We start from the raw sequence: 24191 nt of genomic DNA on the forward strand, positions 1-24191 counted from the left end.
TGTAGCCGTTTCTTTAACTTGATATAAACTAAAATTTATTTGGCGTGACAAGTGTATAACGAACATCAGTGACTCGTCCAAACGTGCAAATTATGACACCAATCTTATGTACAGCGTCATTTACATTACATGGTCTCGGGGCGCTCACGTCCGCCTAATTAAATGGGTATATACCGAAATTGGTGTGGCGTGACAAGAGTGCATTACGAACATAACTGACAGGTGGAAACATGAGAAGCATGACATGCATGTCTCATGATGCGCTCGCGGCCGTTTCGATAGCTTAACATGTACCGAAATTGGTATTGCGTGACATGACGGTATGAGTAACGTAAATGACGTGTGGTAACATGAAAATAAGGACAAGCCTGTCATGTATGGCATGGCTGACATGCCATACTCACGGTGCGCTCGCGGCCGGTTTGCTAGATTGATATACACCAATATTGGTATTGCGGGACGTCTCTATATAACTAACGTTAATGACTGGCGGTAGCATGAAAAGGACATGCGTGTCATGTACGGCATGCTTCACATGCCACGTTCACGGTGCACTCGCGGGCGTTTCGCTAGCTTGATGTCGCCAACATTGGTATTGCGCGACGTGACTGTATGATGAACATAAATGACAGGTGGTAAATGAGTGACATGCTTCTGATGTACTGCATGATTTATATGCCACGCTTATGGCACAGGTGGCCATTTCGCTAGTTAAGTATACACCAAAATAGGTATTGCGTGACGTGAATGTATGGCGAACATAAATCACAGGTCCTAACATGATCGTGGCATGTATGTCGTTTACGGCATGTATTACATGGCACTTACTTGGTGCGCTTCGGGTCGTTTCGTTGACTGGATATATACTAAAATTCGCATGGCATGACATGAGTGCATGACGAACATAAATGATAGGTCATGCAATGTTTATACCAGAATACATTTATACGTTTCATTACCATGGTATATCGTTGTCGCACACACATGCATACATTACAAACATGCCATATATAGTGAACTAGATCTTATGACATGAATGACTTTATTTGGCTCAGACAAACATGACCTATGCAGCTCTTTGTCGGCTGCTTCGCATTATTTCTATTCTCGCTGTGGGTGGGATCTGCCGCATTTTTTACGCCTTTTTTTCAGTGTAGCCTAACCCCCTCCACGCAATGATCCTATGGGGTCTGTATGGTTATGCGAATAATGAAATAAACAAACGAGTGAACCATTATAAACATCCAGGAGAAATTTCATTTATGCTTAAGTCACTAGGTTTGTGTGTTCCAGTAGGGCCATTCCATACTCACGTCCCTCGCACCGCGCACCCTCTCAGGATCTGCTCTGAAAAATTGCAGGCAATTATTTTAGTGCACCGTTTCCTGTCCTAAGCTGCTTATGTAAGAAAAAAAAAAACATTTACAGTGGTATGGAAGCTGCCATAATCGCTAAAACCTAGCTTGCAAAGCAAAAGACCTCTCTAAAATTCAGACTAGGCAGGGTACCTTAAGTATCCACTGGCCGCAAGAAATTGAACAGCACTTTCTCACTCTTTCCTAGACACAGTCGCCTCTGATACTCACGATGCTGGGGCAGCCTTGGGAGGCCGTCCTCGCCCGAGCTGACCTGAAGACCCAAATGGGTCTCCTTGATCAAGCCGGGCGAGCAGCGGCGGCCACTGGTGTCGTGGAATGGGAAACGCACCCTTGAAATGTCCCCCTCTTTTTATTTTTATTTATTTTTCTTTCTTAATAAACGTTATATCCTCCTCCTTAGCGTCTGCAACTACGTCTCACATGCCCTCTGAGGTGAAGCAATACAGCCAGTCTCAGATCATTTGTACACTTTTTAAATATCTGCGAAGTTTACAAACACAATACCACTACATCACACGGCTAGATATTTGACAGTAAGCGTGTCAAAAAAAATCCCCGCATCTCCGCGAAATGAATCATGACGAGTGATCGAAGCTTCCCGCGCCCTCAGCTCGGGGTTCGCTTGGCGTTTTCGCCGTTTTGCCGCTGCTTCCCGAGTCTCCAACTCCGGGGTAGCTCGTTGCCTGCGTATACGTTGAGCCGCCGCACGCCGCACCTTACTTTCGTTTCCATCCATGGCAGAGCGAGAATGTGTGGTCTGGAACGCGCTTATGCACGCATTTTCAGCGCAGTGCCCTCTCGCGTATTTTCAAGGCAGCGTGCATTGGGCTGCCGCATGCTTTGACTGATATGTGCTTAAACATCGCTGTAAATCTTCATCCTGTTGAGGTGGTTCCTCCTCCTCTTGTTGATGCATAGCGTCTATCAAATCACTAATGACGTTACCGCCGTTACCTCGACGATATTCTCGTTGCTTGGCTGCGATCATATCTTTGCTTTCGTCGTAAAGCTGCTTGGAATTGTTGTTACACGGTGCTGTGCCGTGCGCACAGACACCATACGGACAAGCCTCGGCCGTAAGGTGTTCGCCCCTAAAAAGTACTGCTTAGCTGGGGAAAACGTGCAAAAAAGGACGAGGACGCAGGAACACAGTACACTGGACGACCGCTGAACCTACAATGCGCCACTATATAGGGCAGACCGGAAGTTGTTTTAATGAGAGAGCGAAGGAACAAATCTGAATGTGCGTAACAAAACGGGAAGCATTGTGGCAGGACATTGCAAACAGTGCGGATGTGCGCCCACTTTTGAGGACACACAAGCTTTAAAGAAGGCAAACGGCAAAACAGAACGTGAAATTGTGGAGAGAGAAGAAACTTCATTAGCACTTGGCCGGCAGTTTGGTCTTGGCCGCCTCAGATGGCGGCGCTGAGTCTCTGAACTCGGGCGGCATCTTCAGCCTGCCGGACGGCTCAGAGCTGATCGTTGAGCTCTGAGCTTCTGAGCGCCGCCTCCCAGCGGCGGCGTCGTCGACGGAGAAGGTCCCCCGCGGCTCCTGCAGCCGGGACGGTGGCAGGAAGGAGTGAGCTCGAGGCTTTTGTTGCCTGGTATTCGCAGCCACCATAGGCGCATCGCGAACAGCGGCCGTTTCTCGACCGTTCTTGCCGGCGCATTCCCAGAATGTGGCGCAGCGTTGCTCTGTGCCCACAAGTTTTACATAGATCGGTGGTCTATAAGTGCGGGTAGCAGTGGCGTAAGATGACCGGGCTTGTGTAAGCGTGTGTTTCTAGTAAGCGATAGCTTACAGCATCGTGCCTGTTTAATTTGTCATGCGGTGGCGGGAACTTACGCCTTTGCAGTCTGTAGTGTTATGTAATATCTCGAAACCTGATGAGACGATCACCCCAAGCGTTTTTATCAAAGAAGCAGGAGACAGTTGCATCAGCAAGCCATCTATTTCGCTCACCGACGCTGAGATTCAATATCTCAAAGGTTTCAAAGAAATCACTTCCTTTACCGTGTTTTTAGTTGGCCATCCTCTAATTTTCCATCGACTCACTCACAATCATTGTTATCGTAGTAAGGGAGCCTGCGTCTCGAAAATGGATTGTTTATTGTTTTATTTTTCTGTTGCTTGTTCATCCTTGTTAGGGGATGATTTTGTCAGTTTTTCACTTGTGTTAACTTTACCTGGGTGTGGAAGATCCATGCGCACGGTGTAATTCATGTAGAAGTGATAGCTTTCAGTGACAATGTAGGTTGCCTACCTGATGCTTTTGATTGGCGGTTAGATTGGAATGGCGTGCGCGGTTTGGTGCTCTGTAAAAACGAGCGGTTGGTACAATAAAGATGTCAATTGTAAGTTCAGCGCTCGTCTTGTGTACTGTGTCCCGGCGTCCTCGTCCTTTTTTGTGCTGTTTTTCCCAGCTAAGCACGTACCAACTCGCCCAAATCAGTCTTGCTGGAAAAGTACTGAGGTCGAAGAAGGATTATTTTAAATGAAGGGGCGCAAACACTGTAAATTTTGGACAATGCCTCATGCTCATGAACAGGGAGAGTGCTCATGCGGTCTAAGTGAAAATGCAGGCTTTACCAATTTGGAAGGACATACATTGGAAATTTAACCGTGAACATTTTATTGCAGCGATTGTTGTTTGCAGCGAGAAAGAAATTTTCATGTCAAGGGCCCAACGTGTCCCTGGGCATCGTCCTATAAGTCCGCCTAAGTGCACCACGCATTTTCTTTCGGCAATGGAAAGATGTGACGCCCAGCCGGTGGGTAAGATCGTACATTGAGCTTTGACGTTGGCACACTCATCGATCGGCTTTTCTCAGTGCCCCCAACGAAGTGTCAAAGATGGTTGCTTTAGAAATATATTATTTCATAAAAGTGCGTAATCGTTTGCTCATACTTTTTTTTTCGGGCAGTTCATTTAAACATGACTCGCTTCATTCGTGCCCCGGAGCCGGCTGTTGCTTCGGTTTATCTTCCTGAGACCTGAGTAAATTTGTGACCACACAGGTGAAATCAAAACACATTTTTGGAATGCACACACATGATGTATTAAACAAAAAAATTACGTCTGCACAGCAAACAGTTTTTGCACAGCAGCGTGTGCATTATGATGCACACTGGGTCTCCATGCACAGAAAACGAACGACACTCACCTCTAACAAAATTTTACATTTGCTCGGGAAAAGCACGCTTATTTGTTGTGAAACTGCCTGGAGATGTTTCGCGGAGATGTGATGCAAAGAACGATGTTGCACATGATGCACCGGAACTTTGTGCGCTTAGCATAGGCGTGCGCAGCGTTCCCCATCAGGGGGGTGTCATCACAGCGCCCCTCCCCCATTAAATCAAGATTTTGCGCCCCCCCCCCAATCTTAGGTGACTAGGGGGGTCAACGTATGGGGCAGATTTTGCGCACCCCCCTCTCTTAGGTTACTAGGGGGGCCAGCCGCTCCCCTCCCTGCCCTGCCCCCCCCCCCCCCCATGCACACGCCTATTGCGCTGAGAATATCCTGGGTTTCGGCATCTCGAGGAGGATCCCTAGTTCCAAATCTCTGCAATGTGGCTTGGCTGCCCAGTTCTTCTTGGCTCAGGAGGTATGGGCCCGACATTGGCTTTCAGCAACTTCCGTGGTGACTCATTAGTGAGCTTTCGAATGGCGTACGCAAAGCATTGCGTTGGCCTTTCGAGCAACTGCGCAGGCGTCGTACGCTGACCGCTTGCGGGCTCCCGTTAAGTGACGGAAATAACGGGCCGCAAACGCTAACGCCAACTTAGCGTACGCTATTCGAAAACTGCCTATTGTGAAATTCTGCACCACACCTGTTTTCCGGCAACAGGTAATGGGGAAGAGACAGCCTCATTGTTTGAGAATGCTAGGTCCGAGGTGTCATTGCTGGTCATTGACTCGAAATCAGACTCAATATTCCGCAAAAAACAACCGAAAAAAGACGCAACACACACATGGGCACTCAAACAAAAACACTAGCAGCAAACTGGGCGCGGCCGACTTCTTTGCGAGCACTGGCCATAAAGAAGTTAGCCTACTGAGGCTAGACAGTAAAATGAGGGCCTTCGGTTGCGGAAACATTCCGCCATCCGGCGCGAAATCACAAAGATGATGGGTGCCTGAGATTATACTGGTCCGTGGTCTGAATGCGGTCCGCCACCCTGGGTTGCTTGCGCGAGGTGCCACTGGGCACTGGCGTGATCTCATCAGACCGTGACGCAAATGGTTTCAGGTCTGCGATATGGGAACAGCTGGGTTGCACGGCTGCAAGTACGCACGGCTGAGCAAGTACGCGAGGGGAGTCCACGGTTTCTCCACTCGGTAGGAACCAAGCCACTTAGGAGCGAGCGAGGCTGAGAACCCCCTTACTCGCGTCGCTAAGAGCGTGGTTGCGCTGCAGGATGAGATCGTCCACCTTAAATGAAAGGTCGCGATGCCTGCGGTCGTATTGGGCCTTCTGCTGAGTCCTGGCCGACGCCAAACTCTGTCTTGCTTTACAGAGAGCTCGACAAAGCCGGTTCCGAAGTGTCGACGCTAAAGCAAAACAGTCTACCTGCGTCTCCTCGTCCAGGAGCTGGCATTGGATGATATTGGTCACCGGATTTGCCTACTCCCTCCCGCAATTCAGGAAGGCGGGCGAGAAACCAGTCGAGCGACTCTGATGTTCGGATTGCGAACGCGAGCTCACTGAAATGGTTTGCCCAGTCCCTTTGACTTTCGGCAAACGCCACCAACATCGGTTTCAGCGTACAAATAATACGCTCCGTCGAATAAGGCTGAGTATGATAGCGCAAAGGGGTGCAGTGATCAATTCCAAGGGAATGGTACGTGACACCAAACACCCGAGCGGTGAAATAAGAAGCGTTCTCTGTGGTTTAGCCTTCCCGGAAAGCCGAACCGGCAAAACACTTCCTGCAGCTTCTAGAGCACCGCTCGCGCTGTCACCTTCCGAAGAGGGAACAATTCCACCCACTTCGAAAACTGATACACGAATGCCATGAGGTGGGTGAACCCCTGCTTACTTCTGGGAAAATGTGCCGTTAGATCGCAGGTGGCCACTTGCGAAGGACGCTCACTGACAATCGGTTTCATCACACCGGGCGGCTTGCCACCGCTTGATTTCACCGTTTGACAGACGTGGCAGGAACGACAAGAGCGAAGAATGTCACGCTTCTGGTCAGGCCAGAGCAGCAAGAGGCGTATTGTTTTCTAGACCATAACGTGCTACCTGGGTCAGAGAGCCAATGCGAAAGCCAAATTAGTGATCATGAGGGTTGCAAGACACCCCTCCCCCCCCCCCGCCCCACGGATCTGAACACAACTGAACAAATAATTGCCTCATCTGAGTTCCGTCGTGAGGCACCACCTAAAGGGTACTCTCCCCCATGAGCACAAAGCACACGCGAAGTCTAGCTGACGGGGGAGAGTAAGAAATGGCTAGAGGAGAGGACGGTGAACGGCTGGATCAGGCGAATTTGGCCAACAGCCCATAGAACGGATTCTTTTTCTAGAGGGTGTTTATCTGGCTGGTATTGTAAAAAAAAAAATCGCAGCATTTCCACGGAGTGAATGATGATGAGTGGGCGAAGCTGCGGAGGTTCATCGGTAAACCGTGAATCTTCCGTGAATTCTGCCCAGTACATCATCACCGACGTGAGATAGGGTGCGTTTATACTAAAGGTTCGATGAGTTATGACGACTTGCAGCTCACTTTAATTTTACATGTACGCTGTGAATTTTCATTGTTTAGAAAACCATTGCTTTAGAAAACATCTGGCGTCTTTCGTTAAGCAGCTGGCGTCTTTTCCTCTTGCTTTAGAAACATCTGGCGTTCTTCCGTTTTGCTTTTACAAAACATCTGGCGTCTTTCGTTGGTTTATTTCATCAATCAACAGCGTTTTGAACAAAATTGTTATTGATTAATCACGCACAGGAGAAATCTCACCAGGCACTACCTTGGAGGTAAAGAATGGCTGCTAGTGGGAATGAGAGACAGAAGAAGTCGGCTTTTAGCTACCGCTGCGAATTTTTTATTGTTCAACAACGCACAGGAAAAATCTCCCACCGGCACCACCTTGGAGGTCAAAGCGTAAGACTGGTTACGGACTACGACTACGAGGGACGAACGGGTGCCGCCTTAAGGAGCTTCGCCCCTAAAATAGTGCAGGCTTGTTTCTTCCTTACTTCCTTCATAGCGGAGGCACTCCTGTGGCGCACTCCTCCCGGCCACGCACCCGAAACTCATTACAATCACAGCTTTACTAGAACGCAAGCAGCGTTGGAAGTACTGCAGCTTTGCATCGCATGCTCGCCTCGACAAGCAAGTTTCGCGTAGCGTCGTTTGGTGTGCACGCTCTCATGATCTGAGCGAGCGTACAACGACGCTCCTCACCTCTCGCCCTTCGATCGAGCCTCTCTTCCGCAACTTTCGGCGAGGAGAATGTATTTCTCTTCCTACCGAGCCTCTCTCGCCACACCGCTAGGCTACATGACCGAGCGAGAAACCAGCGGCGTCACGTGGCTCTGCGTGATTAACAGACCTTCAGCGGACATGGCGAACCCCTAAAGAGCTCCGGTGTTACAAACAAGATTTAAAGGAGCACCTACCCCACTTTGAGCCATCGTAAAAGGGTCGTTTTGATTTAATAATTATTCATTTATTCAATCCTGTGGGTTCTTTCAGGCCTGTACAGGAGAGGGCATACAAAATAAAGTGGACTTCATACTAGAAAAATAAAATACAAGGTAACCATAACAGCGACAACAGCAAAGAAAGAAAAAGCAATAGATGAACCATGCATATAAGTATTTCAAGGGTGTAAAAAAAAACTAGCATACATGTTCATGACGAGTAAGAATGTAGCAATAACAAGGTTATGCCCTAGGAACAAGATAACATGAAATACACACAAGTGAAGACTGTCGAACACGTCTAATAATGTGCGAGTACATCCGCGATACATTGATTTTCCGTTTGTTTGCGCACCGATACCAGTGAACTTATTGCAATGCCTCTGAATGAGATCCCAGCAGCGACGAAAATGAATCAAGTGATTTAGCATTGGCGACGTCATTCGGCAGGTCATTCCATAATTCTTAACTGCGGGGAAAAAAAAGAAAAGCTAAACGTGTGACAACGTGACAAGAATGGCCGTATGCATTTCTCGTCGTTAGTTCTTCTGGAGTGATGGTTCGGAGCTTTAAGGTATTTGCCCTTGTTTATATTTATTCAGTTATTCGAAGGAAGGAAACGAAACTTAAAACAAGCCAGCTGTCGTTGGCTAGCGAGAGTTGCGACACGTGCTTGCAAACGCAGCGCGGAAACACCCTCATGCCTGGCATACTTTGAATAAACGAATCTAAGAGCCCTATTTTAAATTTTTTATATTACATCGGTCATGTTTTTTTCGTGCGGATTCCAAACTATTGCTGCGTATTCTAGAACGGGCCTAATTAGTGTTTTGTACGCTGTTGGTTTACCCTGAGAACTGACAGTCAGTTTACGCCTTAAAAAGGCTAGTTGCTTCAATGGTCGTGCAGAAATCTGATCAATATGAATGCGTTATTGTGACCCCCCAAGTGCTTTACGCTTTCACGTGTTTGATATCTGTCCCAGAGAGGGTGTATATAAATTGAAGTGGTGTGTTTCTATGGGTAATTGTAATACACATAGTTTTATCTGTATCAATTTGCATACGTGTTCTTCACACCATTTCCCAATATTCTCTGAAGATTTGTCGAGTTTTACCTGGTCCTCTGTTGTGATAGGAGAGTGTATGACGCAGTAGTATGCAAAGAGCCTCATTGTAATACCTGGTTCCATAGCCGTATAAATGTAATTGATTTAGATGAGGAAAAGTGTTGGTCCTAGTGCGGATTCCTGGGGAACTCCAGAAAACACGCCGGCGCGGTTAGACTCAGCATTATTAAAAGAAACATACTGGGTACAATTGGAGAGATAAGCAGCAATCCAAGAGACTATTTTAACGCGATAGCGTTAAAGAGCTCGTATCGCAGAAATTCCGCCGTCGGCGTCGGCGCCGGCACCGTTGGTTGTGAGCGAAAAATCATCATCTTGTCCGTGACCGAAAAATCGAAAAAGCTGCAAATAAAATAAATAATAAAAATGTTGGGTCCGAGTGAGAATCGAACCCAGGCCGTCTACGTGGCAAGCAGGTGTTCTACCACACGGCCACGCCTCTGCTTGGAGCTGCGCTGAAAGTAACTTTGATGCTTCCCAAAAATACGCGTCCTGTATACAGGTGTCACAGTACGAGATGTAATATGGCAGTAAGATTGCGTGGTACAAGCGTACATTGCCATCGGGCGTCACACCACGTCAATATCATAACGACTTGGTGGTTTAAAGACAGCCACCCATTACAAAAGGCACACAAATTACTGCGCGTATTCCCTTAAGACCACGTAATGGGTGCATCGCAGCTTCGAGAAAGGTTCTCGCGCATAATTGCTCCTTGTTTAAAGCATGCTACCCATTACATAAGGCACATACCTTATTGCGCCCATTCTGTTAAACACTCGTAGAGTTCGAAGTGCGCACTAAGGGCAGGATATTGCTATCGCGTTCAACTCTTAAAGGCGAAGCTTAAACGTCCCCCAATTTTTTCGAGTTAACGCCGAATGATTCAAGTTTTTGTATGTGTAACGAATGAAGGACGTCGTCGAATGCCTTAGAGAAATCAATAAATACTGCATCTGCCTGTTGTCTAGAATTAACAGCTGCTGCAAGATCATGAGTAATTTCTTAAAGTTATGTAGTAGTTGAAATCTTCCTTCGAGAACCGTGTTGGTTGGGGTAAAGCAGATTATTATCCTCCAGGTAGTTTATCAGTGCTTTATTTATGATATGCTCCCTTAATTTACAGCATGTGCTTGTGAGTGATATTGGCCTGTAGGTGTTTATCAGTTGTTTGTTCCCGCTTTCATGGACACGAATCACTTTCTCACACAACCAGTCTCAGCAGGAAGCACCGCTGTTTTTAGCGATAAGAAAAATATCTTCTGCAGGAAGGGGAATAACTGCGCAGCATAGCGTTTAAGAAATGCATTAGAAATTTCATCCGAGCCTTTCGACTTTTTGACATCAAGTTGAAAAAGCAGGTTGAGTATACCAGATTCTGATAGTTACCTCTGACATGTGGCCTTCGTTGTTAGACAACTCTAAAATGCGAACGCTGCGTACGTGTACAAACTGACTGGAAGTAAGTGTTCAAATCTTCTGCAATAGTCCGCGCGTCTTCAACGATACTGCCCGATATTTCTATTTTAGTCTCAGAGCTTTCTGGTTTTGGCTGAGTACTTCCAAAATATACGCGGTTTCGTTTCCTTGGTATGCAGTGTTAACGATCTCCACACATCGGAGTCAGCCAACACGCATAAAATATTTTACTTTGATTTAATTTTTGCCGCTGACACACCGCAATTGACATTACCCCGACCAGCCTACACAGTTCCAGTAAGTTTGCGAACTCTGCATCCTGCATGCAGCCTAGATCGCAGAAAACACTGTCGAGGTCACTGGATGATAATTCACTCATCGTTGTTTACGTACACCACGAGCAGCTGACGGATGTTCCGCTAATACGTTGCGAGTTGCTGTCTCCCCACGATGTCACACTGTGATGACACGTCAGTGAGAAGCCGACCCTCGATTTCAAAACCAAAAGTGTCTTTTTTTCTTACGGTAGCGCTATAAAAATATATTCGATGTATTCCCAGGCAGCACACAACCTTTTTTTAAGGTTCTTAATACATGTGTTTTTATTTAGAGCGACTATCCGAAAATGTTTACAATTTTTGTCGGTACTCCTTTAAGTTCCTGAGGAATTTACTCATTCAGGACTGGCGCGTTTCAGATGTTCAAAGTGATATTTCCTGTGTTGCAGTTCATCAGGCAAGTCGGTGACCCGGTTCTTGACAACATGCTGGTGGCCCTATTGAACAACGAGTGGCGTACAACGCGAAAAATCGTATCACCAGTTTTTACTACGTCCAAGATCAAGCAGGTAAGCCTTGCACTTCCCTAAGCACACTATTCTGCGCAGATATTTGATTTCTTGCGGCCATTCATACAAATGGTTCTGAGACCGTTAGGAAATACTCGTGCTCACAAATGGCGTTTCTGAAATAATCTAATCAAAACAGAAAGCTTTTGCAAAAGTAAAAAGCTGTCAGAAACCTCAAGCTAAGGGCATCATTTTGAGAGAACTTGTGTTGAAACCTGTGCAGAAACAATCTTTCGAAAGAGGGGTGGAACGCACGTCCGTGGCTGAAACAAAATGCATTGTAGTAAGTGTCTGTAAAAAATGACCTGTAACAACAAAAAGAAACAATGAAACAATTTCACTTTGCGCAATAGCAATTGTTCCTATATTCCAAGTCGCAAAAAAGATAGAATCACCAATATAGCCAAGACAGGCATTTAAAAATCTAGCTGGATGATGACATTAAATAGGTCTGTTTTATTTTTATGATCCCGCTTACGTTAAGGGTCACTCATACATGTGTCATAAGAACACAAAACAATTTTCAAAATCGCCTACGATGCTGTTGAAATGGTGGCAAATATTTTTCGCATCACTAAGAGGCCATCTTATGGCTTCTTCGTGGAGCCTCTTACAAGGTTCATTATGGGCATGGTTTCATATCGTGCCACGCCACTCCACTGCATATTGAGCCCCATGGTGGAAATTGCCGGAGCCCTCCATTACGGCGTCTCTCATAACCATATCGTGGTTATGGGACGTTAAACACCAGATATTATTATTATTACCGCATCTTCAGCCGGCCCTGCCCACACTACGGAGCGTGGCTAAGTGACGTCACTCGTGTGACAGATCTGATAAGCTACCTACTCCTTGTCTGCGGATGTTTTTCCATTTCGTGGTGATAAATGTGTTTAAAAAGAACAAGAGAAACTAAATACGTAATCAAAATGGCTACCATAATGAGTAACATCTGGTGGATGCAAATGTTTTCTGTGTGTGTTTATATGCATACACGTTTACGCGAGCTGGGTGATCAGTCCCGATGTATTTTGCGAGCACCATTAATCACCCTTTCTACGCTTTGGGTTATAAATGTAACGATTGGAAACGTGCCAAGTTGAGATATCGTGGGTCTGTTTAAAGCAACACGCTGCAACGCAGCAATAAAGTGAGCATTAAGCTCACTTTATTGCTGCGACATCGACCGCGAAATGAGCGCGTTTTTGGCTGCAATGTTTTCATGGAAGGCCATAGTTGTCCTAGTCATGCTAAGTTATTTCTCTGCTTTGCTTTTAATGCGATGTTTTCAGTTTGTATTAAATCGCAATCTACAAGACTTGTAGCCTATCAGTCTCATGTCCCTTTAACGGCGAAGCTGCTAAGCTTGTCCTTAGGCCGGTTCGCGTCACCAGAAAGCTCAAGCAGCTCCTAGCATAAAAAAACCTTGGCTTGGGGCGGCAATCGAGCCCAAGCCGTCTGCGTGGCAGGCAGGTGATCGACCACAGAGCCACGCCAGTGCTTCACGCTGTTCCGAAAAAAGACCCCGTACAGGCGTCAGGTAGTGGAACGGAAGTGAGCGTCAGGATTGGTGTAAGGGTTAGCATAAAAGAAATGAGCAGGTGACGGAGACATGAACGGATATTCCAAGACAAGCATGTGCCAAGCAGATCATAGCATAGCATAGTCATGCATAGTATAGTATAGCGAGGTAGTGGGAAGGAGAAGTGAGGATGAGAGGAAAGGGCCACAGAAAGACACAGACGAAGCTGAAGCAAGAAGTCAATGCGTTCGCCAGGTCATGGCGCTTGCTTGCCACTGCAAGTATGGCCAACATTTTCTAAGGAAGGCCGCCCAGCTCGCGCCCTAATTTTGGTCCAATGATATTCGAAACTTAGGTTCCTTATATCAACCACTGACCACTCATTGCTTCAACCCACTTTGAACTCTCTAAATCACGTCCCTCTCTCTCGTGTCTCTCTCAGTGAATATCATGGCACTCTATTTCAATCTGTTCTCAAGAGTAGCAGTTTAGTCCAGTTGGTATACGTATGACGTTTCGAGTTTTTAGCTCAACGTAGAGTAAAAGCAAACAAAGGAAAATGTGAAAGGGAGGACAAGCGGACGTTAGCTCAAAGGCGGCTGAAAGCGCAGGCAGGTTCCGGAAGAGCAAGGCCCGCACATAATTTGGGATTTTCGGCTTGGATGGAGGTGGCGGTGTTTGGTCGTTTTGTTGTGTAGCCTGGCGGACTGCGAGACCTGGGTCTCGTTTTTGCTAGTGGGTCTGGGGTAATATGATGTATAGCTGCTTCTGTAGCGGCAGGGGGGGATAGTATTGCTCGTGCTTCTCTGTAGGTTTGGTTGGTCAACTCTAGCTTGTTCGGCGCTTCTGAGGCTCAGAAGAGTCTTTTCGTGTGCGCTTGAGTCGTCTCTATTCTGCGGCGATGCGGGCGAGCTTGTCAGCCTGCTGTTTCTGGGATAAGGTGAGCCGCGAGCGCCGTGCGGTCGCTGGCAGACGAAGCGCGTAAGTTCGCATTCGTGCACTGTAAGTTCGGCACATTGGCGGGAAGGGTACTGTAGAACACATATCTCACAACGCGTGAATTCATGTGCCGTGTGACATGCGTCGGCGCCGTAGCCAATGGGTAAAGAAATGGCTCACTGTAATGCGCAAGGGCGAGAACGTTGTTTTTGTGAGTCACAGGCCCATCTTGACTTCTTTGGGTAACGTGGCACCTTTCGGTGTGAGGAGCATAGTCTCTGACTGGCTTATTCGACGCGTTGCCAGAATGTGCCTGTCTTAGATGCGAATTATGCTAAAGAGCTGATCGTCCGGGATATCCTTGGGAAGGTTAGGGATGCGCAGCCCGCGTGGTGTGCTTCGGCGGCCACATAGGCAGCCGCATCGTGGCGTTATACGTCAAGCGTCAATGAGCTTAAGCCAGTGAGTTTCTGCGCTGCCAGTTATGGCCCGCTTGTCACCGTGACAAGATTCAGTAGCTTTCCTGTGCGCTGGGTCGCGCACCTCAGACGCCGTGAGTCCGGCAGCGATGCCAATGGCGTTGGTTACTTGATAGGCCACATACTTTGCAAGGTTATACTTTGTGCCCAGTCTCAAAATTGTGGTCTGTGAGCTAACGTGGCGTACCATTTAACAGAACTGCAAATTAGGCTAGTTGTGGAGGATTCATTGTTGTCGTAGCGCGACAAACGTAGACACAAGAGCAGAGAACCACACAGGACAGGCGCACCACAACAGGTACAGGAGTGCCTGTATGATCTTCAAGCTGCTCTTGTAAACGTTCCATGGTCGTATCGTCTTCCCTTACGCTGGAACGCCCGGGCGCGTGTCCCCCAGCCGCCGGCCAGGCTCCGGCGGTGAACGTTAGCGAGGCCGCCGTGTCGCTGGTGCCGGAATCAGCATCCAAAACATGAGTGCACTGTTGCGACATGCCCTACATGATGTCCATGGGGTGCCGGAACACTGTTCGTATCCTTGAGAAGAGTCGAGTGCCCTAAATCTAGTGACTCGGGTATTTCGGGCAAAAATTGTGGTGCCTTCACAAAGTGCGTCTTGCCGCCTCGAGCTTCCTGATGGTAAAAAAGGCAAAGAGGGGTAAAAACAAAAAGGAAAGACCACAATGAAAAATTTTAATGCCCAACATCTTTTGGTAAGTCATCCAGCAATTTTGGTGTCAAAATTGCGTATATAACTCGAAAAGTGTGGCCATTGCCACAAAAGGACATGTTGCTCCGTAGATAACAAATAAGGTTGGATCGGGCAACCTGAATTGGGGAGTGAATCAACGTAATGTTGAGTCGATATGAAGGTGGGGAACCTCATTATCCGAGCAGCCAGCACGAGCGAGCTTCTCACTAAGCGCGTTCTGCTACTCGCCGTACATCGCAGCTCCACGCCCAAGCAAAAACCATCCTCGCGCAAGTGCTAGCTACAAGCGCGTGTTGTATTCGATGGCAGTTTCTCAAATCTAAATTTCGCAATTCAAGCTTCACGCAGTTTCTCACCCTGCGGACACGGGTGAAGCCTTACACCGGGCTCCATTGCGTGTGTCCTGCACTGCGGTACTGATTACTGACCTACCATATAAGATGCCCTCATAGACAGCGCCTGCATATTGCAGCGGATTCAAGCGTTGTCAACCGCAGAGCCGAAGCGCGTTCGGCGCAAAGCCGAAGCCCATTTAATCAGAATTACAGTGCAGGTGCATTATAAAATTTCGTTTCCAGCGCACGACGGTGATCTCGTAGCAGACGACGACTCCGCTGATCGTCCTTATCGCGTCACGGCGATGGTGAAGGCAGCTTTTCGAGTGGTGGGACTCGCTCCCAATAGCATATTGTTTTGTGAACTCCGTGTTAGCATAGAAGCAAAGGTAATACGCTGCGAAAATCGGAGACCCGGGTTCCATGTCAAGGCATGCAGCCCATTTCTACAGCAAGCTACATGCAAAAACACACGCTCACTTACACCTTGTTATACGGTACAGAACCTCAGTTCGTCAATGTCATTCCGCAGTCACCCAATAATTCTAGAAATCCCTCATAACCATATCATGGTTTTTACAAGCTAAGTCTCTGAAAAACAAACACTTTTTAAGAACCAGTGCAGTCGTATCCGCGGTGCGCCATCTTCGTTCTGATAACTTACGAATCAGGGGCGTAGCGAGGGGCGGGGGGAGATGGGGGGTTCAGACCCCCGCAAAATTCTTCAGTTTTGCTTGCGTATATATACACACGCACATACAAACGCACGCACGAACATACATAAAGTATGGTTGAACCCACCCCCACCCCAGAAAAAAATTTCTGGCTACGCCTCTGTTACGCATCGTATGACCGGAATTCGAGCTCATGATCATGACGTTACTTATCCGTCGACAGATCGTCGGTGCTCTTGTATATAGTTCCAAAATGCTTCAAAATGGTGACTGGAGAACTCGCCATGGTTACCGTGCCCACTAATTGGCAACTGTTCCGGATCCTAACAAAATCTCTTACTTCCAATGCATTACGACGGACTTGCTTGGTTGTACGAATTAGTAAGAGCTCGACTTGGAGAAAGCTGCACCGAAAATATCAGTGCAACAGAATTTTGGTCTCGCAGGTATCTAACGGGTTTAAAATGCGAGTCTACTACATCGGCGATTGAGCACCTTTGGGACCATCATGAGTATAGCAGCATTATCTCCGCTTAATTACGTAAATCATAGCACCAAACAAAAGTTATCTATATGGTAAAGAATCGAATGCATCCGCAATTATATTGCTGAATGTCTTAAGGTTATTATTTTGGTAGCCTCGTGTAAAACATTTCAGTTATGGGAAAGCGTTTTCTATGTATGCTTCTTCCGTTTGTGTTATATTTTCATTGCATTAGTAGCTTGAACCCGGAACTTACGAGCGCGGTTCAGCAGCCCGGTTCTCACGTAAATTATGGCTCATAAACTCGGAATATCTTATTATGTACGCAATAGTATTTCCTCCTTCCTTTTGAACTTGTGCTACTCACGGTGTCGACAACGAGCATTAATGCTGTCATCTGCTCAACAATACTAGAGAGTAATGCCGCCGTGGCTGCCTAGAAGAAAAATTTGTGCTAAAAGTTTACCGCACCGTTTTTCACCTTTTCGTAGATGGTTGTTACAGTAAACGAGTGTGCCAAGGACATGATACGGAACTTCGCGGACGCCGAAAGCAAAGGGACACCCTGTGATGTAAAGCTGTAAGTATATGTATCTCCTATTGCTGAAACTTGCACGAGCACTCATTTTAAGAAAAGGGTGAGGTACATATAGAATGGGGAACTCTGCCACCAGTAGTTCAATGTAAAACAGCTGGTGCGGAAGGTTTATGAGAATGGAACAAGAAAATTTCCGTTCAGCAAAAGCTGATATTTTATCGAAGTGCAATTTTTTATGGAAATATGCAAAGAACCAAATACAAGTGCGTTCTCGAACTTGCCACTGTGGTCGTCATTTCTTTCGCGATAAGAACTTTGAATGGCTGTGCTCGTACATATGGTAATTCATAGAAGCCTGACATATAGTTAGCGACCGCAAATAACACGCGACGAGGTAGACGAAACGTGCACACGCTTTACACGCGCTGCAGCGTTTGCGTGATGAGGGGCTTTTCCTGATTTGATTCATGACAGTGCACCACCAGCGCGAGGACACCAGGAAGAGAGAGAGGACGACACACTGCGCTGGTGTGGCCCTCTCTCACGTCCCGGTGTCTTCGCGGTAGTAGTACACTGTCATGAATTTCCAACAAGCCCAAGCCGCCAACCTTGCTTAATTAGCAACGGCGGTAATCGCATGTGTGTGATTTTTCAGAAGTGCTGCTCTGCAACTGATAAACTTTCACGCTCGGACAGTCCTAACACGCCGGCTTCCCCCCTGCGGTGACTGGGAACAAAGAGTCCCCTTACAGCCATTTCTGTCCTCGATTGACCTAACTTAATAGTTATGACTTTCTCCTGCTAAGTACAACGTCCTATCCCAACTACAACTTTTGGTTTCGGCACGTGAAACTACAGATCTTGAGTAGCTTTCTTTTAGTTGCCCTATTTTTATGCGTGCAGAACTTCAACTACCCTGGTCGAAAGAAAGCGCAGTTTGCTGCCGCATGTATTTACAAGCTTTCTTTTACCTACGTGTTTTTGCAAACACATTTTGGTGTCTCAGTTTAGCTGCCTACACAACAGCATCACAGTTAGAATGAATGAATGAATGAATGAATGAATGAATGAATGAATGAATGAATGAATGAATGAATGAACAGATTTGATTTCTGGAAAATATACAGAAAAACGAAGCGAATCTAAAGGCCATACAGCCTGACATGGCTTCGCTACGTGAAGTGTACAACATTTAAACGTCCACCAAACAGTGCTACATGATATACCAATTGTCAAAATGCATGGGGCAGCAAAGAATAACTAGAACACAATTGCATGAAAATTTGCAATATAAGCTACATAGGCATAGGAAATTCAGACATCGTTGCTGTTTTCACGGAATATAAAAAATAAATACAAAAGACACATAAAGGCAATGCTATATACATACACGCATTTATGCATACACATACCTGTACATATACACACTATATATACATACATATATATATATACATCTACATACACATGCATATGGTACATCAAAGTAAGAAACAGATTGGAGGAACCTGGCTTGTCATTCATAGGAGACATAATATTTACACTAATCCATTCACAAGTAGGTCCCTGATGTGACGTTTGAACTGAGTTAATGACATGTTAAAGTTTAATTGCTCACCAAAGCGATTTAGCAACAGTAGTGCTCGATATGTAATTAGGGCTCTACCGTACCCAGTCCTGGTAGCAGGAACGTGAATTCGTTGGCTACGCAGTGGGTATTTCTGTGTGCTTTCGTGTACTGTCATAGTGTGAAGCTTGTTTTTATCATCAGCCTGTCTACGCCCACTGCAGGGCAAAGGCCTCTCCCATGTTCCGCCAATCAACTCGGTCCTGTGCTTTCTGCTGCCACGTTATACCACGTTGTTTTTATATATGTAAAGTAATAATTTGCATTCGTAGACATGCTTTGCTTTGAGTATGCAGTGTTTTATAAATAGTAGACTGCTAGACATCTCCCTTCGGTTGTCATAATAATCTTCAAATATGAGTGTATTAGGATAAATGTCAGTGACTTTGGTTCATAACCAATATGCTTCCTATTTATAGAAATACTTTATTGACGCAGGATCTTCGGAGCATTTGGATTAGACGTCACAGCACAGACAACATTCAGCTTTAGGCTGGACTCCCACCGGGATGTGCACAATCCGTTCGTTCTGCAGGCCAAGCGCTTTTTTGCAGCTGAGAACAACTGGAGAGCTTTTTTCTCTTGTAAGTATTGCCATAAACATCGCGAAATCTGTGACGCCTTGTTGGTAATGTCATAATGGTTGAGAAAATGAGGAAATGCCCTACTGAAACGGTCCGTATGCTATTCCAATAATTTCATATGTTGCATACCTAATCCATATGTTTTCCGTATATTTTCCATATGTTTTCCATATATTTCCGTAAGATTGTTACGGAAACATACGGAATTATTGGAACGGCATACGGAACGTTTCAGTAGGGTGGTAGTAATAATAGTTGGTTGCTAAGTACAATTCCCGATAGAAATTTCATTCATATCAAGAATGTTTGTAAACTACCAGAAAATGCAAGTTCGAAGCACATCTGGCAGGACCTGTATCATGATGCTTCTTTTTTTTCAGCAGTATTGCCTGTGATTAAATTTTTCTTTTCCTTGAAGTTTAAGAAGGGGCTTGACATCGTAGTTAATGAGCATAACTAGGAATACTCGGTATGTCTAATTCGAGTAACAGCATAAAACCAATGAAGGCATTGTGTGTTGCCTGGTTCCCATATGTGCCCTGTTTTGTCCATTTCAGCAAGGCAGTGAAACAAATGATAGAAATTGAAGCTCTACATTGCGAAAGCACTTTTGTTTCTGCCAACAAATTTTGCTTCGCCTGTGTGACTTTTTAGGTCTTCCGCTTAAAAGAAATGTAAAAACTTGCTATTTCAAGCAATCTAATCTTGGATCACATTGTTGTCAACGAGTACATATTCCCGATTGCGCGCAATATTTCAAAGTTATAAAAAAATTGCAGTGGCTTAGCTCGGCTATGCCAGGATATACGTAGCGTTAGCAAAGGTTCAGGTGATTATTCTGAGCTTTCCGAATTGTCTAGGATTAGCTTGATAGTCATGCTTACTGCTGCTCCAATTACACACACACGGCATACGTATTACATGGCAGATGCTTATTTATTTTTGCTCAACGTCAGGTTGCTTCTTCATTCTTCAAGAACACCAGATGGTCGAAATTTCCGGAGCCATCCACTACGGCGTCTCTCATAATCATATCGTGGTTTTGGGACGTAAAACCCCAGATATTATTATCTTCATTCTTCGTACGCTGAACCGCTAATTGCCAGGCAACTACTTCGCGATCCGATGACATGAGCTTCTCGGCTCTTCTGCGCCGTTGAGTAGCATTTGCGCTCTCCTTCTTCATGGCATTACCCACCTGCAAACGCCAGTCAGAGTCGCTATCAAGCGGCAACAGCGCATTGTCAGACGGCGACTGCACAGCGAAGGCGAATAGCTGCGCGCGCCATGGCTACGACGTCACCCCTCTCGAATGCGCAAAGCAGCAGCGGCGAGCCGCGCGCCGGCGCCAGTCTGTCTGCCCCGCTACGACGCCACTCCTCCCGCTCTCCACCACCAGCAGCGCTGCAGCGGCGAGCCGCGCGCGGCGGTGGCGGAGAGCGCGTGAGATGCCGCCTCCGCACTGATCCTCGCACACGTGCAGCACGGCTCACGAGGATCCACGCGAAATCTGCTCCGGCTAGGCAAGTGTAGCTAACGCTACAAAAACTAGCCAGGATCTGATGGGTGCGGCAAGTTGGGCAGGTTTGTAAAGATGCATACCTTCGACTGGGCAGCGCATAAAACACGTCTCTATCTTTTGTGCCCCTGTTTTATGCGCTACCCAGTCGAAGTGAAGCCAGGATCTGTTTTGTGACCAAGCCCAAGGAGTCGTTCATGGCATCTTTAAACACACAAAACAACTCTCGAATATAGGCGTCAAACTGGGCATTTGCTATATGCCAGTTGCTTTCTTCTGGAGCACACTCAGCTTCTGTAAATAAGATTTTGTAGCATCTCACTGTATGTTGGCTCAAGGAAATTAGTCTAAACGAGGGGGAATAAGATGTTGTAAATCATGCGATCAAGATTACGCGGTCAAGTATACCGCAGTCTAGAGGGCATGCCGAAAGCGTTAAGCTAAACGTGTAGCGATATGGTCTTCCTGATCATTTCAAGTTAGGTGATGATTAAAACGCTTCCAAGATTTTTACTTTCGATACGAGTTACACACGATCAGATCTAAGCTCCAGACTCGACTCTTCGTCGACATTTGGTTGAAGCGAGATTTTGTAGCCTTCAGTTTTAGCGAGGTAACTGTGCTCCATTAAACGAAGTGTTTTCAACTCAGCCAAGGACAGATTTGATTGTGAGGAGAGAAAGGAGGACATGACGACTACACACGCAGAGAGAGAAATAGAAATGATTAGAAAAAAGGGAAAACGTAGAGAAAGAAACAGAATAAAGAGAGAAATTAGTAAGTATAAAGACCGCTAAAAATGGAGAAATAGATAGAAAGAGAAGAGATAGAAAGCAAGGGAACGACTACAGAGAGAGAAAGGCATATCAAAAAAGAAAAATAGACCGAAAGAAAGGCAAGAAAGAGAGAGCACAGAAAGACAGAGAAAAAAATAAAGTGAAATATAGAGATAGAAAGAGATACAAATAATATTTAAAAAAGCTTGACCTTGAGACTAAGCAACAAGCCGAGCTGATGGGCACCTTGGTAGAACTTGCTCTATTGTTAGAATAATACTTTGGCCACATACTCGGACGAATACAGCGCGATTTATACGAAGAAAGGAGACACAGATAACCAGATTCCGCGCTCGTCTGTGGTTGTCTGTCTCCTGTCGTTGTCTAAATCACACTGCATTCGTCCGTCTAATGTTAGGATTTGCGAATTCTCTCAGTCTTTTTCTATCTTACGTAGATATTTTGTCCCTGTTTATTTCTATTTCTCTCTCTCTCTCAACTTCTTCTTATCGGCCTTTCCATCTTGCCTTTTCTTTCTCTTTCTATGTATTTCTCGCTTTCTATTTCTATTTCTTCTCTCATTCTCCTCTTTCTTTTGTTCTCTCTATTTCGCTTTCTTTTTCTTTCTGCATTTCGTTTTAATTCTTTCTCTTCCTTTCTATGCTGTGCTTTGCTTTCTCTCTCCTCCTTCATCTCCTCCTCACACTCACTTGCATTTTCCATTATAATATACAAGGCTCTGCTCTGCAAGCGTGCCTGGATAGCTGAGAGGTTAAAACGCTCGGCTTCGGAGAGTGGGAACGTGGGTGCGAATCTCGCCTCGCGAAGGAATTTTCCCCCCTAGAATTTCCCTCTTCCTCTACGTTGATTTATCATTGTTTTCTCTCTCTCATTATTTGCTTCTGGCTCTGCACACTCATTGTCTGACCTATCAGAGTTATTGCATCACGCGGCGGAAAATCGGCGCCGGTTGTCTGAGAGCAAAGCAGTAGGTGTAGCAGAGGACGAACAGAGCGCGTGTCGCGAGGCGCTCGCGTTCACGGGCAAGCAAGCGCTGGCGTTCCAAACATGCCGTCTTTTCGGCGTCTAAGGCGGAAAAGGAAACCTTAATTTGTGATGCAGTGCAACGCCACTTTCAGAAAAATACATGGCTGGTCACTCCGTCATAGGAACCGGTATAATACGAAAGTGAACCATGTCCTCGCAGAAATACATTTGTTCATTATACGTATATATACGACAACTTGCACATTGTCTATTGATGTTCGGCAGTTGCAGCACCGCTTGATGTGGAAGCACGCACGTTGACTCCTGGTGGCACATCTCCATCCTGACTACTAACGTCCGTGAACGTGATGAAAGCTTTGTGGTATCTCTAGTAGTTTACATGCTCCTGGACACAGCATACGGTGAATCCCGCTCAAGGATGCTTTCAACATGCACATAATAAACACTAACTCGACATGCATTCTTTCAAAGCGTCGTCGTTTGTGGAGAGAAAGGGCAAGGTGTGCTCACCATAGTAGCCGTTACCAGTGCACTCGAAGCTGTAGGCGATGGAGAAACACCGTTAGTCTATTTAGAAGTGGCACTACGCTGCCCAGGAGGCGTCACACGCTGACGCGAAAGCCGAATCGCGCATCCGCGTCGCCACCGAATCGAAACACCGCGGACGCTACATTTTACCGACTATAGAGCTTTTTACAATATTGCAGCGAAAGCCTCCGCCTCGTTGAGACTACCCAAACGCTCGCAGTCGGTGCTCGTTAGTGTGATGATGCATTACTCGTCGTGTCCGAGATTGGCCCCGACAATGCGCCGTTGCTACTGTTGCTCGGTGGTTCCATTCACACGGGTAGAGCGTAATCAGAGAAAGCTGTGACAACCAGAAGAGCGTCGGTTATTGAACGCTGAGCTTCTTTACTGAGCTAGGGCACAAGGTTGCCATCCCTCGGCTTGTTAGAGTTAACCGAAAGATCACACCACTAGCATAACACCACGGCCGGGCTAGAAACGCGATGAAAAATGCGACCTGCGACGTGTTCCCCCTTTAGTCTGGCCGTGATTTCTCACGGTTCGAGCAGGGAACGTGGTGTGACAGCCAGGCGAGCATCGCATCGCCATTTCTTTATATGGTTGGATGCTACGAGCGAGGCTTGGGCCAAAGCCGCCACCTCGCGGTGTAAGGCGTTCACAAAATTACACGACTTTTGGAAACACGCCGGAGGGGACGGCCGTAACAACGGTGTAACGGTGCGTTTTCCGAGATAATCGTGGAGGCTATGCATTACTTTGCTCTACCGCTCCCAGAAGGGGACACTACCCCGCGAACCAAGAGCACTCTTAGAGGAAAGCGTAAGACTCAAAAGGCGCGTTCGTGAAGCCTCCTGCATGTGTGGTCATGGCGCAGTCGTTAGAGCCTATTGACGCGGACCGAGAAGTCGTGGGTTCGACTCCCGTTTACGGAAGTCTTTCTTCTAGTTTTTTTTTTGTCACTTGCCATCTGATCGTGTGCATTTTGTTGACGTATTTTCGTGACGGCAATACGTCGTGAAAGTCTTGGTGGACCCCGGCATAA

The 24191-nt window shown here is 46.4% G+C and overlaps 1 protein-coding gene across 1 annotated transcript in view; it reads left to right on the forward strand.

The window, feature by feature from the left end:
- The window catches only part of LOC119390949 (cytochrome P450 3A16), a 153541-nt gene that overhangs the window by 59144 nt on the left and 70206 nt on the right, over nt 1-24191 (forward strand). The window contains exons 5-7 of the mRNA XM_037658660.2: nt 11308-11427; nt 17061-17149; nt 19173-19318. Coding sequence (XP_037514588.1) covers nt 11308-11427; nt 17061-17149; nt 19173-19318 — 355 coding nt within the window. The remainder of the gene's footprint in view (nt 1-11307; nt 11428-17060; nt 17150-19172; nt 19319-24191) is intronic.

This window comes from Rhipicephalus sanguineus, chromosome 4 (genome assembly GCF_013339695.2).
Source record: "Rhipicephalus sanguineus isolate Rsan-2018 chromosome 4, BIME_Rsan_1.4, whole genome shotgun sequence".
In the NCBI taxonomy this organism is placed as follows: domain Eukaryota; kingdom Metazoa; phylum Arthropoda; class Arachnida; order Ixodida; family Ixodidae; genus Rhipicephalus; species Rhipicephalus sanguineus.